At 42.2% G+C, this 16792-nt stretch overlaps 1 protein-coding gene across 2 annotated transcripts in view; it reads right to left on the reverse strand.

Annotated features, from left to right (window-relative positions):
• Nucleotides 1-7959, reverse strand: part of LOC145360418 (uncharacterized protein C7orf57-like) — a 101800-nt gene extending 93841 nt beyond the window's left edge. For both annotated transcript variants that reach the window (XM_080215622.1, XM_080215630.1), the window contains exons 1-2: nt 7776-7959; nt 6954-7003 (exon numbers count right to left, since the gene is read on the reverse strand). In XM_080215622.1, coding sequence (XP_080071748.1) covers nt 6954-6984 — 31 coding nt within the window. In that variant the 5' untranslated portion in view covers nt 6985-7003; nt 7776-7959. The remainder of the gene's footprint in view (nt 1-6953; nt 7004-7775) is intronic.
• Between the last annotated feature and the right edge of the window lie 8833 nt (nt 7960-16792).

Raw genomic sequence — 16792 nt, forward strand, 5'->3', positions numbered from 1 at the left:
GTCCAAGGGTCACTATTACATCACACCAGGATGACTGGTCTGGGTTGACGGTGTCAGCGGGTCTGCTCGCAAGGTAGAACAGTACTAAGACTCACTGTGAAGAAAGCTTGGTGCTCCTCAGTGTCACAAAATGGCTGACTCCTGACTTTTTCAGGATATCCCACTGACCTGCCAGATCATTTCTGAGTGTTTATTGGGACACTTTCATCTGGACAATTGTTAGTCAGGAAGGGTAGAACTTTAGGGAAGTGACAGAGATTGTAGATGGTAGTGGTTCAGTCAACCGGGATGTGTAACTCTGGCTCGTGTGGCCTCCTTCGTGGTGTTCCCCTGGACCCTTGGGGTCCAGCATGCCAGATCCATGTTGGTGATGACCAATGCCAAAGCTCACCTGGTGCATTTCCCACTAGAGAGGCTGGTGATAGCAAGTAAATAGGATTTCAAACCTGCTAACTGTATTACAATTAGCAGGTTTGCATATTAATCAGCTTGCCACCTGATCCAGCGGGAATCCGATCTGGACTCGGGGGGCAGGTCAGGTGAATTCCAGCGGGGATCCTGTTTTTAGCCCTGACATCGATTCAGCGGACCATCGGGATTATGGCCATCAGCAAACGGAGATCAATGAGTCCCCACCATTATTTTAGAGGCAAAATCCTCGAATCTTGTTAGTCATTGCTAATTTTTGTGGAGTGTATATTACATCTTGCTTAATAAATTCTACTTGATTCATGAATACAAATTATTCATACTTTATTAAATCAGGTACAATTAAAGATCACATTGCCATAAGTTAAGAATTTGGAACTTAAGTTAAAGGGTTTTATACTTCAAAACCTCTAAAATGTACAGCACTGCCAATACTTGACATAATGAGGATATTTTCTCACAGTGAGTTATACTACTGTTATACTAAATCAAAAAAGAAATGGTGGTGAACATAGAGTTATTTACAGGAGTCTTTCCTGAGGTTGCTTAGTACCATGCCCATTGAAGTAGTGATTACCATACATTCTGTAAACAATGGATGGATTTTGCTGGAGTGCATGACAAATACATATAAAAGTAAATAATTCTGGTGAACTCTTCAACGTTATACTGCAAGACATCTGCATAAGGGAGAAGCAATGATCAATTAATCAATTGACCCTCTGATAATTTCACTGTGCATTTCATCAATCTTTTCCTCAAATTTTTAAGAATATTCACAATAGGACTCACTAGCTGGAACAAGCAGCTAAACATTTTTACATTTTTGGTATTATTTATATTGGTTTGATATGACTGACTGGCTTACTAGGTCATATGGAAGGGCTGTACTGTGTATAAGGTCAATTTATAAATCAGGATTTTTATTATCTTTCTAAATGTAGAAACAATCTGCAAGTTTAAAGCCTGAATAGCAACTCAACATTGTCATAGGCTCTCGACCTCATTATAACCTTGGTCCAAACAAGGAAAATGAATTGATTTTCAAGATGAGATTGAATTCCCTTGATATCAAGATAGCATTTGACCAGGTGCAGTATTAAGGAACCCTCTAAAAAACCAAGGGGTTCAAAAGGAAAACTGATGGGAAAAAGGGGGAATCAATTGGTTGGAGTCATACCTAGCACAAAGAATGATTGTATTAATTAAGAACCAATCATTTAGCCCCAGAGTATCATTGCAGGAGTTCCTTAAGGCATTGTATTAGGTTCAATCATCTTTACCGCTTCATCAATGATCTTCCCTCATTATAAGGTCAAAAATGTTCACCAATGACTGTGCAATGTTGACTTCCACTCTGAAGTCCTCAGATAATGAAGTCTGTGTCCACATGCAACAAGATCTGGACAGCACCCAACTTGAGCTGATAAGTAGCATGGAACGTTTATATCATATAAGGCAATAACCATGCCCAGCAAAGCAGAGTTTAACTACCTCCTCCCCTTGATATTCAATGGCATAATTAGCATCAAAAATCCCAAATATCCAGGAGCCACTGTTGACCACAAACTGAACTGGACCAGCCAAATGAATACTACAACTACAAGAGGAGGGTGAAGTGACTCACCTCCTGATTCCAATAGTCAGCTACATGGCCAAACAAGTGCGATAGAATAATCTTCCCTGGATGAAGGCAGCTTAAACAATATTCGAACACACCATCCGGAACAATTAATCAGTGCCATTGATTGATATCCCATCCAAAATTTAAACAATGACTCCCAACACTATGCAGTGTGGCTTCAGTGTGTACCATCCACAAGATATGTTGCAGCAATTTATCAAAGCTCTTTCGTCAGCACCAAACACTCCTACAACTTCTACCATCTAGAAGGACAAAGATAGCTGGTGCATGAGAACATCACCACCTGAAGGTTCCCCTCCAAGTAACACATCATTCTGCCCTGGAAATGTATCACTGGGCCAGAATCCTAAAACTGCCTACTCTAGCAGGATGCTGGAAATGCCTTCACAATACTATAGACTGTAGCTGTTCAAGAAGGCAGCCCACCACTATTTTCTGAAGGGCAATCAGAAAGGGGCAATAAATGCTGGTCTTGTCAGAGGCATCCACATCCAATTATTGAATTTTTTAAAGCAATTTGTCATATCCATTACGTGAGAATGGACAGGGAAGGATCGTATCAGCTGTATCAACAAGATGGATCATTTCATCGTACATGAACCTTGAACCAACGAGGGAGCAAGTTATCTTGGATCTGGTCCTGTGTAATGAGACAGGTAGAATTAAAGATCTTCTTGTGAGGATGGGATGAGTGATCTCTCTTGGGATGAGTGATCACATTATGGTTGAATTTCTAATACAGGTGGAGGGTGAGAAAGTAGGGTCCCAAACCAGTGTCCTCTGCTTGAACAGAGGGGGGTACGATAGGACGAGGGCGGAATTGGCTAATGTAGACTGGGAGCGCAGACTAGTTGGTAGGACTGCTGAAGAACAATGGAGGATTTTTAAGGAGATTTTTCCCAATACTCAGCAAAAATATATTCTGGTGATAAAGAAGGAATGTAAGAAAAGGGATAACCAGCCGTGGGTAACTAAGGAGATAAAGGAGAGTATTAAATTAAAAACTGATGTGTACAGAGTGACCAAAACTAGTGGGGAATTAGAAGATTGGAAAAGCTTTAAAAAACAACAAAGAACAACTAAGAAAGGAAAGATAGATTATGAAACTAAACCACCGCAAAACATAAAAGCTGATAGTAAAAGTTTTAACAAATATATATAAAGGAAAAGAGTGGCTAAAGTGAACGTTGGATCCTCAGAAGACGAGAGGGGGGATTTAGTGGTGGGAAACGAGGAAATGGCCGAGGCTTAGACAAGTTTTTTGTGTTGGTCTTCACAGTAGAGGACACAAATAGCTTACCAAAAATTGACGGTCATGGGACTGTAGGGGGTGAGGTCCTTACAATGATTACTATTACTAAAGAGGTAGTGCTTGGTAGGCTAATGGAACTAATGGTTGACAAGTCCCCGGGCCCGGATGGAATGCATCCCAGGGTACTGAAAGAAATGGCAGAAGTAATAGCAGATGCGTTAGTAGTAATTTATCAAAATTCGCTGGACTCTGGTGAAGTGCTGGCTGATTGGAAAACAGCTAATGTGACACCACTGTTTAAAAAAGGAAGTAGACAAAAGGCAGGTAACTACAGGCCAGTTAGTTTAACGTCCGTAGTTGGGAAAATGCTGGAATTCATCATTAAAGAGGAAATAGCAGGACACCTGGAAAAGAGTGGTTCGATCAAGCAGACGCAGCATGGATTCATGAAGGGAAAGTCGTGTTTGACGAACTTACTGGATCTTTATGAAGATATAACGAGTGCAGTTGACAGAGGGGAACCCGTGTTTTTAGATTTCCAGAAGGCGTTCGATAAGGTGCCTCACAAAAGGTTGTTGCAGAAGATTATGGTATACAGAGTTGGGGGTAAAGTGTTAGTGTGGATTGAGGATTGGCTATCTAACAGGAAGCAGAGAGTTGGAATAAATGGGTGCTTTTCTGGTTGGCAGTTGGTGACAAGTGGCGTGCCGCAGGGTTCAGTGCTGGGGCCTCAACTGTTTACCATACAGACAGACGATCTGGAGGAGGGGACCGAGTGTAGGGTAACAAAGTTTGCTGATGACATAAAGATGAGTGGGAAAGCGAATTGCGTGGAGGACGTGGAAAGTCTGCAGAGAGACATGGATAGGCTGAGTGAGTGGGCGAGGATCTGGCAGATGGAGTATAATATTGGCAAGTGTGAAGTTATCCACTTTGGAAGGAATAATAGTAAAATTGACTATTATTTAAATGATGATAAATCACAACATGCTACTGTGCAGAGGGACCTAGGTGTCATTGCGCACAAATCGCAAAAAGTCAGTTTGCAGGTGCAGCAGGTGATCAAGAAGGCAAATGGAATATTGGGCTTTATCCCAAGGGGGATGGAATATAAAAGCAGGGAGGTCTTGCTGCAATTGTACGGGGTACTGGTGACGCTGCAATTGGAGTACTGTGTGCAATTTTGGTCCCCTAAATTTGCGAAAGGATATGTTGGCCTTAGAGGGGCTGCAGAGAAGGTTCACCAGGTTGATTCCGGAGATGAGGGGGTTAGCTTATGAAGGGAGATTGAGTAGATTGGGCCTGTACTCGTTGAAGTTTAGAAGGCTGAGGGGTGATCTTACAGAGACATAAAAGATAATGAAGGGGCTAGATAGGGCAGAGGCAGAGAGACTTTTTCCACCTAGAAAGGAAACAAGGACACGGCCTCAAAATAAGGGGGAGTCACTTTAGAACAGAGTTGAGGAGGAACTTCTTCTCTCAGAGGGTAGTGAATCTCTGGAATTCTCTGCCCATTGAAGCGGTGGAGGCTACCTCATTGAATATGTTTAAGTCACAGGTAGATAGATTTCTGATCAATAAGGGAATTAAGGGTTATGGGGAGCAGGCAGGTAAGTGGAACTGAACCACTTCAAGATCATCCATGATCTTACTGAATGGCGGGGCAGGCTCGAAGGGCTAGGTGGCCTACTCCTGCTCCTATTTGTTATGTTCTTATGATCTTATAACTGCATTTTCTGCCAAAAAATTACTTTGTTGGATGCTTGGGCCAATTTGACTTTTCAAATGCTAGTGGAGAAATGGTGTGAAAGTGTGGTCTAGTCACACTAATTATTAGTTTGGCTCAAATAATTAATTTCATTATAAGTAAAAAAATTACTTCTGGAGTTTACCCCAGTAGAACCATTCCCAGACAAGTTTAAATTGAAAAATGAAAGAGACATTGCAATAAAAGAAAGACACATTTTCAATTTTTTGTTGTCATTTCTTGGCAATTTTTCACTTCCTTCCACTCCTTCCCGAGAAACAGTTTCAAATTATAACCACATAGCTACAATTCATGTGTAAGCAGGAGTGTCAGTAGGTTTCTAGGGGAGGGGAAATCACAGCCAGATTTGATTCTGTCATCGATCTAGTGCTGTCTTGAAGAGTGTCACTGGACAATAATTGTGGCATCCCAACAGATTTTTCCCAGCCTAATCCAGGGACAACAAATTAGCCAGCTGCACAACAACTGCCAATCAAACTGGTATCAAACAGCTCAAGAGGGAACATCAATCTTGGGGTCTCTTTGGTTCATGTCCTCCAGATATTATTAGAAAAGACCTCAGTGAATCAAAAGGGAGCCAGGTATTAAAACTTGAAGTAAATAATTAAAAATTCTCAGTGAAAGTGCAGTGGAGCAGGAACAAAGGAAGAGGGGTAGCACAGTGGCAAGTGGGTAGTACTGCTGCCTCACAGCTCGACGGACTCCTGACTTGGGTCACTGTCTACGTGGCGTTTGCACATTCTCCCCATATCTGTGTGGGTTTCCTCATGGTGCTCTGTTTCCTCCCACGGTCCAAAGATGTGCAGGTTAGGTTGATTGGACATGCTAAATTAACCCTTAGCGTCCTGGGATATGATAGAGTAGAGGGATTACTAGGGTAACTAAGTGGGGATAGGGCCTGGGTGGATTGTTGTCGGTGCAAACTCGATAGCTGAATGGTCTCCTTCTGCACTGCAGTGTTGCTATGTTTCTAAATGCATGCAAGCACAGTCTGTCAGCTCCAACCCAAAAGGTACAGCTCTCCATGTATCCCATGTATAACAATAAAAAGTTAAATGTGACATCAAAATGTCAGCCTTGTCAGCAAAACCCATGTGTAAAAAGTACATTTTATGTAAATTGGTTAATTAATTTTCAGAAAAATATAGCTTCCAAATTTAATACAAAAACCCTGTCTATTGTTGTATTATTGGAAATGTCTGTAAAGAGCTAGGAACAAACTGTTATGTGTATGTATTCAGAGAGTCACGTTTTATAGCTGCACTGGAGAATCATGCAATATGTAACAGTTCAAACCAACCTTTCTTGGGTACAAGACATAATGGCAAATATTAAATATAAATAGTTGTCATCTTTCCAAGCTTAAAGTATGGATTATTATTAACATCAGAAATCCAAAAGACAAGAACACAAAGCACTGCTTCAATTTTTGGCTATTGTGTTCTTATGTTCTTATATTGAATAGACTTAGAAACTTTCACCCATTATCAATGTGTGGATGAGAATTGGGAGGGGGCCAAAAATGGAAACTTGATACATAATATATCAGGACCAAACAACCTGCAAACCTTTGATACAAGATGCCATTTCAAAAATAAAAAGAAAATTCAGCCATAAAGAAACTTTTTGTTGAAATTAGATTTTTCAACCATCACACATAATTTAGTTCAGTTTAGAGCCATCATCAATTCCAGCACATGCATAGCAGTGCTCAAGTACTCTATAATTGATATAAACCTTTGGATCATTCCATCTTATCATAGATTCAAAGCAAACAAATTTTTAAAAAGGCAGGGTGTATCAAGAAATCAATTGTGTGTGCTAATTTAACATGTTTGGAAAAACAGAAAAAGACTTACCACAATCACTATATTGGCTAGAGGCAGACATCTGTCTCTTGCAAGTAGCCCTGGAAAACAAAATACGGATATTAATTTTTGGAGAACTTTGCTCTATAAGTTTAGCCAAATATATTTTGGAACTTACCTCAGATTTTTACAGTAGTCTGTGAAACATGCTCAATTTCCCTGTTTGACTAAGGCAAAGTATAGGTAGGTGGAGGAGCAATACAAAAGTTTCAACACTTTAACCAAACTTCTATATTTGTGTTAAGTTGTATATATCGCAAAATTAGTCAGATACAAATTCAAGTTGGCTAGTTATGTTTATAGCTCTCAGTCCTTCCTTAGGATGTGGTTGCCTGTTTTTTTTAAGGGAAGTTGCCTCCCAGGGAAAATTTTTCACCAAGATCAGGAACGGAGGCAGACAGGATCCAAAAATACTATTGTCAATTCACTTGCCATGGTTCTGATGTTGGTCATTTTAAGGAAGGTGAACTTGGGGCCGAGAAGGGCTGCTTTCCCCTATGAGCTGGGCAGAAATTTATGTTCATTAAAAACCTTGTTAACAATGTTCAAAGAACGCTAACTGGCATATTTCAGTTAACCTCCAGTTTCCAACACAAAGCTGGGGAGAGTGGGTGCAGTTAAACTGTCCGGAGGCATGCACCTAGGTACAAGCCAGTGTGCTAGAATTTCAAGCAGGCCTACAGGCCTTCCCTGTCTGCTACCCTGTAGAGAACTCCCTGCCCCAACCCCAATAACTCTCCTTGCCCTGCACAACCACTTGTCACAATGGTTGCCTTTCTGTTTTTCATTTGATGTATTTTTAAATACTGGCACCTTCATGTTGAAGTGGTCTCTCAGTTGCTTATTCTTTTATGCCTCTAACAGGCCTTTCAGTTTCAAGAGCCCACCTGCTTCTCTTAATTTGACAGAGAAGCTGTCTTCATGCCAATGAAGGCTCTGCCTCGGTAAAAATCCCAAAGAGTGGCTGTCTCCACTCAGAACACAGAATCAGTCCTGACTCCTGTTTCCTTTCCTCAAAGTGAAAATTCAGTCCCTAATGTCCTGAAACAGCACATGACTTGGTAATCTTACAACAAATCCCCTTGTGATCTAGATTGGATTTCCATGTTTTAAGCACATGTATTCCTTTAATCTCTCTGAAACATGGTCTGAGTTAACATGAATTGGCTGACTTTGAAAGATATTTTACAGCACAGTTGTCAAAACATACAGAACATCGAAAATGTTGAGATTTACTATTAGAATCAGTACAATTTCAGTTCAAGTACTGTTACAATAAATTAAAGAACACACATTCCACTAGACCTGTTCCAGAAATCTTATCCCAATTTAAAAATGATATTTCTTTGTTACCAGTCCTAACAATCAGTACAGACATTACTTCTTCATCAGTTTTTTTGGTGTCTTCGCAGACTTCCTGGTATCTCTTGATTTTTAACAATCAGAGAATTAAGAAATTTGTCAACACCAAGGTGGTAGATAAATGCTGAATTATTAGATATTGCTAACAAAATAGGCTAATCAATAATTGGGAATTCATCAAGTCAGGACTTAAAGCATCTCAGGAAGGATTCACCAGCCCCATTCGCTGACGGTGGGAATCCGGATTGCCTGCTGAATTGGGTGTCAGGGCTAAAAACGGGATTCCCACTGGCTGTGAGCGCTTTCAAGATTTATCCGACCCACCCCCACTGTCCCCAATTGAGTTCCTGCCTAGAGGGGGCAACAACCAATTAATATACAAACCCACTAATGGTATCATAATTGACAGTCACTGCCCCCACCCCCTGCCATTCAATAGCCTCTCCAGTGAGAAATGCACCAGTCATCACCACCATAGACCTGGCCTGCTGTACCCCATACCCTGGCACTCACAACCACTATGGGGGTCAAGGAGGTAGGTCCAATGGCCATTTGCCCCTTTGACACTGGCTGGCTGCAGAGAAAGGGCCTTCAAGGGTCCTGAAGTAGGTGGGCTCGGGCTGGAGGTGAGGGGTTGGCCTTGCCACTTTCCCACAATGGGGGTCTAGTGGCTGGACTGCCCCTACTAGCCCTGGCCTATCTCAAGATCACCCCTGTCATGCTGATTTCATGATGTGGATGTGCCAGCATAAATCGGTTGGACTAAAACCTGGTGTTCTCAGACTTTATGCTGATTTCAGGCAGTTCTGCCATTAACATCTTCATTCCTGCTGTCAGCTGTACAAATTTGAAGTGGTCTGGTCACTTTAATCTCCATGCCCAGTAGTCACCTGACAGGTCTTTAAATCACTGTAGTACTCCACTCTGCAACAGAGATTTCTCTTTCTCTGTATCAGAAGCTACAGTGTGAGCATACCCCTTTGAAGTTTGGGACGGCATGATGGCACAGTGGTTAGTACTGCTGCCTCATGTGCCAGGGACCTGGGTTCGATTCCCAGCTTGGGTAACTATCTGTGTGGAGTTTGCACATTCTCCCTGTGTTTGCGTAGGTTTCTTCTGGGTGCTCCAGTTTCCTCCTACACTCCAAAGTTGTGTTGGTTAGGTGAATTGGCTATGCTAAATTCTCCCTCAGTGTATCTGAACCAGCACCAGATTGTGGGGACTTGGGGATTTTCACAGTAACTTCATTGCAGTGTAAATGTAAGCCTACTTGTGACTAATAAGTAAACTTTAAAACTTTAAGCCCTCTGATACAGAGGAGGAGCAGAATTTTCCCGTCCTGCCCACCATGGGAATTGTAGCGGGCAGGGGCAGTCCATGCAAAGGCCCATTGGCTTCAGGTGGGAATTTCCGGCCTTGGGCTGAGCACGGCCAGACAACCCCACTTGAGATGTCAATTTCACTGGGAGAGGGCTTCCCTTCTCTACCCCTATTTTTAGATCTTCTACTATAAATTCAGTTCATCAATTGTATATTTTAGAAATTCATCTGTAGACACAACGAGAACAAAGAGAGCAAAAAGGTTCTGTACAGGCCTAAGTGGGAGTTTCAATATGATTAGTTCATGTATTTATTCTAACTTTGAAGTTTTATTTTAGAGGGATCCATTATGGTTAAGTATCTGACGTGAATGTGGGAAGTCTCATATGACAGTATCTGTAAGACATTTACAATAGCTTCATCCCTGACTATGCCTTATGTTCTTTATCGTGTGTAAGTTCATTTTCGCTGTTGGTACTTTTCCTTACCATTTTGTACTATTTTGATGGCTATAATATACTTTCCTTACTGGTGTGTATTGGTGACTATGGTATATAATCCTTACCATTGGGAAATGTATTGATGACTACGGGATGTATCCCTTACTTTTGTGGAGTGTACATATTCCTTACCAGTGCATATTGATGACTATGGTATATATTCTTTACCGTTGTGGAGTGTATATATTCTTTCCCAGTGTGTGTTGGTGACTATGGTATATATTCCTTACCGGTGTGTGTTGGTGACTATGGTATATATTCTTTCCCAGTGTGTGTTGGTGACTATGGTATATATTCCTTACCGGTGCGTGTTGGTGACTATGGTATATATTCCTTACCGGTGCGTGTTGGTGACTATGGTATATATTCCTTACCGGTGCATGTTGGTGACTATGGTATATATTCCTTACCGGTGCGTGTTGGTGACTATGGTATATATTCCTTACCGGTCTGTGTTGGTGACTATGGTATATATTCCTTACCGGTGTGTGTTGGTGACTATGGTATATATTCCTTACCGGTGTGTGTTGGTGACTATGGTATATATTCCTTACCGGTGTGTGTTGGTGACTATGGTATATATTCCTTACCGGTGTGTGTTGGTGACTATGGTATGTATTCCTTACCGGTCTGTGTTGGTGACTATGGTATATATTCCTTACCGGTCTGTGTTGGTGACTATGGTATGTATTCCTTACCGGTCTGTGGTGATGACTATGGTATATATTCCTTACCGGTCTGTGTTGGTGACTATGGTATATATTCCTTACCGGTGTGTGTTGGTGACTATGGTATATATTCCTTACCGGTGTGTGTTGGTGACTATGGTATATATTCCTTACCGGTGTGTGTTGGTGACTATGGTATATATTCCTTACCGGTGTGTGTTGGTGACTATGGTATATATTCCTTACCGGTCTGTGTTGGTGACTATGGTATATATTCCTTACCGGTCTGTGTTGATGACTATGGTATATATTCCTTACCGGTGTGTGTTGGTGACTATGGTATATATTCCTTACCGGTCTGTGTTGATGACTATGGTATATATTCCTTACCGGTGTGTGGTGATGACTATGGTATATATTCCTTACCGGTCTGTGTTGGTGACTATGGTATATATTCCTTACCGGTGTGTGTTGATGACTATGGTATATATTCCTTACCGGTCTGTGTTGGTGACTATGGTATATATTCCTTACCGGTGTGTGTTGGTGACTATGGTATATATTCCTTACCGGTGTGTGTTGGTGACTATGGTATATATTCCTTACTGGTGTGTGTTGGTGACTATGGCATATATTCCTTACCGGTGTGTGTTGGTGACTATGGTATATATTCCTTACCGGTGCGTGTTGGTGACTATGGTATATATTCCTTACCGGTGCGTGTTGGTGACTATGGTATATATTCCTTACCGGTCTGTGTTGGTGACTATGGTATATATTCCTTACCGGTGTGTGTTGGTGACTATGGTATATATTCCTTACCGGTGTGTGTTGGTGACTATGGTATATATTCCTTACCGGTTTGTGTTGGTGACTATGGTATGTATTCCTTACCGGTCTGTGTTGGTGACTATGGTATATATTCCTTACCGGTCTGTGTTGGTGACTATGGTATATATTCCTTACCGGTGTGTGTTGGTGACTATGGTATATATTCCTTACCGGTGTGTGTTGGTGACTATGGTATATATTCGAATGGGCCAGGAAATGGCAAATGGAATTTAATGTTGGCAAGTGTGAGGTGGTCCACATTGGTAGGAAGAATGGTAGGAAGGACTATTACTTACGTGGCGAAAAACTGCAGCAGGTGACGGTGCAGAGGGACCTCGGGGTCCTTGTGCATGAGTCGCAAAAACCCAGCTTGCAGGTGCAGCAGGTGGTCAGGAAGGCAAATGGGATGCTGGCCTTCATAGCGAGGGGGATTGAATATAAAAGTAGGGAGGTCTTGCTGCAGCTGTATAGGGCATTGGTGAGGCCGCAGCTGGAGTACTGTGTGCAGTTTTGGGCGCCGCACCTGCGCAAAGATATTTTGGCCCTGGAGGGAGTGCAGAGGAGGTTTACTAGGCTGATACCGGAGTTGAGGGGGTTGAGCTATGAGGAGAGGCTGAATAAACTAGGCTTGTACTCGCTAGAGTTTAGAAGAATGAGGGGAGATCTCATTGAGACGTATAAGATGATGAATGGGATGGATAGGATAGAGGTGGAGAGACTCTTCCCGCTCAAAAAAGACAGTAGGACTAGGGGGCACAGCCTCAAGATAAAGGGGAGGCGGTTTAGAACGGAGTTGAGGAGGAACTTCTTCACTCAAAGGGTGGTGAATCTCTGGAATTCTCTGCCCGTTGAAGTGGTGGAGGCTGCCTCGCTAAATATTTTTAAGAAGCGGGTTGATGGGTTTTTGATAAGAGAGGGGATTAAGGGTTATGGGGAGAGGGCGGGAAAGTGGAACTGAGCCACAACAGATCAGCAATGATCTTACTGAATGGCGGGGCAGGCTCGAAGGGCTAGATGGCCTACTCCTGCTCCTATTTCTTATGTTCTTATGTTCTTATTCCTTACCGGTGTGTGTTGGTGACTATGGTATATATTCCTTACCGGTGTGTGTTGGTGACTATGGTATATATTCCTTACCGGTGCGTGTTGGTGACTATGGTATATATTCCTTACCGGTGCGTGTTGGTGACTATGGTATATATTCCTTACCGGTGCGTGTTGGTGACTATGGTATATATTCCTTACCGGTGTGTGTTGGTGACTATGGTATATATTCCTTACCGGTCTGTGTTGGTGACTATGGTATATATTCCTTACCGGTGTGTGTTGGTGACTATGGTATATATTCCTTACCGGTGCGTGTTGGTGACTATGGTATATATTCCTTACCGGTGTGTGTTGGTGACTATGGTATATATTCCTTACCGGTGCGTGTTGGTGACTATGGTATATATTCCTTACCGGTGCGTGTTGGTGACTATGGTATATATTCCTTACCGGTGCGTGTTGGTGACTATGGTATATATTCCTTACCGGTGTGTGTTGGTGACTATGGTATATATTCCTTACCGGTGTGTGTTGGTGACTATGGTATATATTCCTTACCGGTGTGTGTTGGTGACTATGGTATATATTCCTTACCGGTGTGTGTTGGTGACTATGGTATATATTCCTTACCGGTGTGTGTTGGTGACTATGGTATATATTCCTTACCGGTGTGTGTTGGTGACTATGGTATATATTCCTTACCGGTGTGTGTTGGTGACTATGGTATATATTCCTTACCGGTGTGTGTTGGTGACTATGGTATATATTCCTTACCGGTGTGTGCTGATCCTATTTCCTCTCTCTCTCGGGGTGGCAGTTGGTCTCGAGCTCTCCGTCTACAATCCAAACGCAGCGTCTCCATGGGAACGGGGACGCGCACTCTCTCCCCGCGCTCTTTCCAGCCGCCATTGCTGACGGTGCTTCTATTGCGTTACTGCCACTGCTTCCACTGCAATATTGCTCCTGCTGCTCCCGTTACTGCCACTGCTTCCACTGTAATATTGCTCCTGCTGCTCCCGTTACTGCCACTGCTTCCACTGCAATATTGCTCCTGCTGCTCCCGTTACTGCCACTGGTTCCACTGCAATATTGCTCTTACTGCTCCCGTTACTGCCACTGCTTCCACTGCAATATTGCTCCTGCTGCTCCCGTTACTGCCACTGGTTCCACTGCAATATTGCTCTTACTGCTCCCGTTACTGCCACTGCTTCCACTGCAATATTGCACCTGCTGTTCCCGTTACTGCCACTGCTTCCACTGCAATATTGCTCTTACTTCTCCCGTTACTGCCACTGCTTCCACTGCAATATTGCTCTTACTGCTCCCGTTACTGCCACTGCTTCCACTGCAATATTGCTCCTGCTGCTCCCGTTACTGATGCATTAGTGCCACTGCTCCTGTTACTGCCACTGCATTACTGTTCCTCTTGCTCCCATTACTCCCACTGTCTCCTCTCTGAGCGGGAAGTGAGACTGCAGGATTAAACAGAAAACTCTTCGCCCATTTTGGTGCCATGTGGTGACCCGGTAGCCCCAGCTTGATTTCAATCAATTCTCATTGCAATTGGATCTTTAGCACGGTTATATATACAAAAAAAAACACTGGGAGGACATGTCATCAATAAAGGGTTGGTTATGATAAGTTTCTCAGCAACAGGTGGAGTTAGTTGACACAAGTTTGTGTTGAACTCGCCTGTCCAACTGGTTACCTACGGCCAGCCTTATCTACCTGGGGATAGGTAACCAGATTCCATGCAGCTGCAATTGTAATGTCAGAGCCTACATTTACTTGTCTGCGTACCTTTCAAAGCGCAGAACTTAAGCTCATCAACAGTACAAAGACTGAAAATAGGTGGGATTCTGGTAGTAGAAATAACAGACATATAGTGCTCACCCTTTACTTTGAAATCAAGCAACTTTTTTGTTTGCGTTTTTATTCTATTTTTAAAGTTACAAAGCCAAAGCTCAGAGTGGACCGGGCAGATTCAAATCCATCTTCTTGGTTGCTCCAAATTCAAATTCCATGGTGCCCACAAGAGAGCCAAACAAGATCCAAGCTTACAATATAATGCATTGCACCTCATCTTGGGCTTAGCCAAAACGCTAAGGTGACAGTATGCACCATGGTGGCGAACAGTGTATTGACAATGTCTTGGTGTGGCTTAGGACAGCACTCTGGCAAGACAGTCTCTGCTACATTTGCTGCAGAGGAAGAGCTGGGCTTTTAATTTCTGCTTGCCTCTTTACAACGGTGGTATCTACTCAGCCTTTTCTCCTGCTTAGCACATGTTGTCCAAGTCTCACCACTGTAGAGAGGTGTACTGAGAATGCAGGCTTGGTACACTCAGTTTGGTGTTCGCAGTCAAGTCCACCCTTTTATTTATGTGGAGGTAACAGCTGCAGCCTTTGCAAAGCATATGTGAATTTCAACATCAGATAATAGATTGCTGGTGATTGTGCAGATTAAATATGTGAAACTATCAATATCTCCAATGTCACATTATCACTGCTGATTAATGGCACAGAGCATATCCTAGATCATAACATTTATCTCCCTGATACGAATGGTCAAGCCAAACTCTTCATAAGCATGACAGTCCATTTGTCCATTTGTCACTGAAAATATCCCTCACTATGGACTGTTAGTGTGGCATTGTCAGCACAGAAAATGTTCTGAGGAGGACTTGACACACCTTTGTCTTGGATCTTAGGCAATTAAGGCTGAATGCTTTGTCAGCTCTGGAATGCAAGTAGATGACCTGAAGGCATGACAGCAACAAGAATATGCCAAAGAATAAACCAGAACAAAACCCTATCTGACTCCACTACAGGTCTCAAGTGTTCTGAAGTTGCACCATCAAAGTTGACCTTACCCATCATGTTGTCAAGGAAAGAGAGCACATTGCGCAGCAATACCTCAATAGTTACTGCAAACACTATAGTCGCCCTGCAGTCAACCCCATATACAGTTAAACATGGAACTCAATGTCTGAGTTGCTCTGCTCATCAAAAAGTTGAATGACAGCATCTCACTTGCTTTTCAAATACACTAAATGGCAGGGAGCTGCTATGGGTATCTCCTACACAAGGGACCAAATTTGCCAGAGAAAATTGTGGCACATTTCTAACAGTGGTAGGTATTACTGCCAAATACTTCTCTGACGCTGAAAATTAATTTCCTTCAGATAGTTTATTCCTAATTTTTGTTTCCCATATCTAATTTTACATTGAATTCAACATTTCTTGAATGGCGCTGACAATACACAGTTTCTCAATTCAGGTATCTTTATATCATTCTGTACAAGCTCTTGAGGTGTAAAATTCCATTCAATTTCACCAGATAATTTTCCACTACTGGTGATTTAAGAAAATTATTTCTCATGTGCTTAACAACATTTTTAGCTGTGATAGCATAGTTTTACTTCGCAGAGCTTCACTTTCTTTGGGAAGTAGATTTAGGGATCCCTTATCAGCAAGCCCTTATTTTTCAGGCGTTCCCCATAGAGAACTGTTCACAAGCCTTTGCAGTGAATGGGACATTGTAGAAAAGTGATAATTCCTAAAATACATTGTAAAATTTAGCTCAACCACAAATTATGTAGTTATCCTTAATATCTGCCTGTCATAATTCAGTTGTTAGATTGATGCATACAGACTTGGGACATCTAATTTTATGGTCTCACCGCTCCCCTGAACGAAAGCTGCCACAAAGATCTAGCAACGACTGTGATGTAGATTTCTAATTTCTGTATGTTAGTTTGAATCTAGTGCCAATTCAAATGGTTCTTCGCGTGTCCTGCAGTGGTGATCTTATCAACGGCTTAGAAGCCAAACACATGGAAGTAGTCTCATACACAGCAAACCAGGAATTAAAATAAAAGCAAATTACTGTGGATGCTGGAATCAAACAAAAACAGATAATGTTGGAAAAGCTCAGTTGATGTGAAAGCATCTGTGGAGAGAGAATAGAACCAATGTTAAGTCTACATGACCATTCATCTGAGCTGAAAGCAAAGAAGATCAGCAGAGATTTATGAGGGTGGGGGGAGGAGGGTGGATGGGACAAAAATAATATACATAAGGATACAGAAGGCTAAGAAGTT

This window comes from Carcharhinus amblyrhynchos, chromosome 2, assembly GCF_965287045.1.
Source record: "Carcharhinus amblyrhynchos chromosome 2, sCarAmb.v2.hapA, whole genome shotgun sequence".
NCBI lineage: Eukaryota > Metazoa > Chordata > Chondrichthyes > Carcharhiniformes > Carcharhinidae > Carcharhinus > Carcharhinus amblyrhynchos.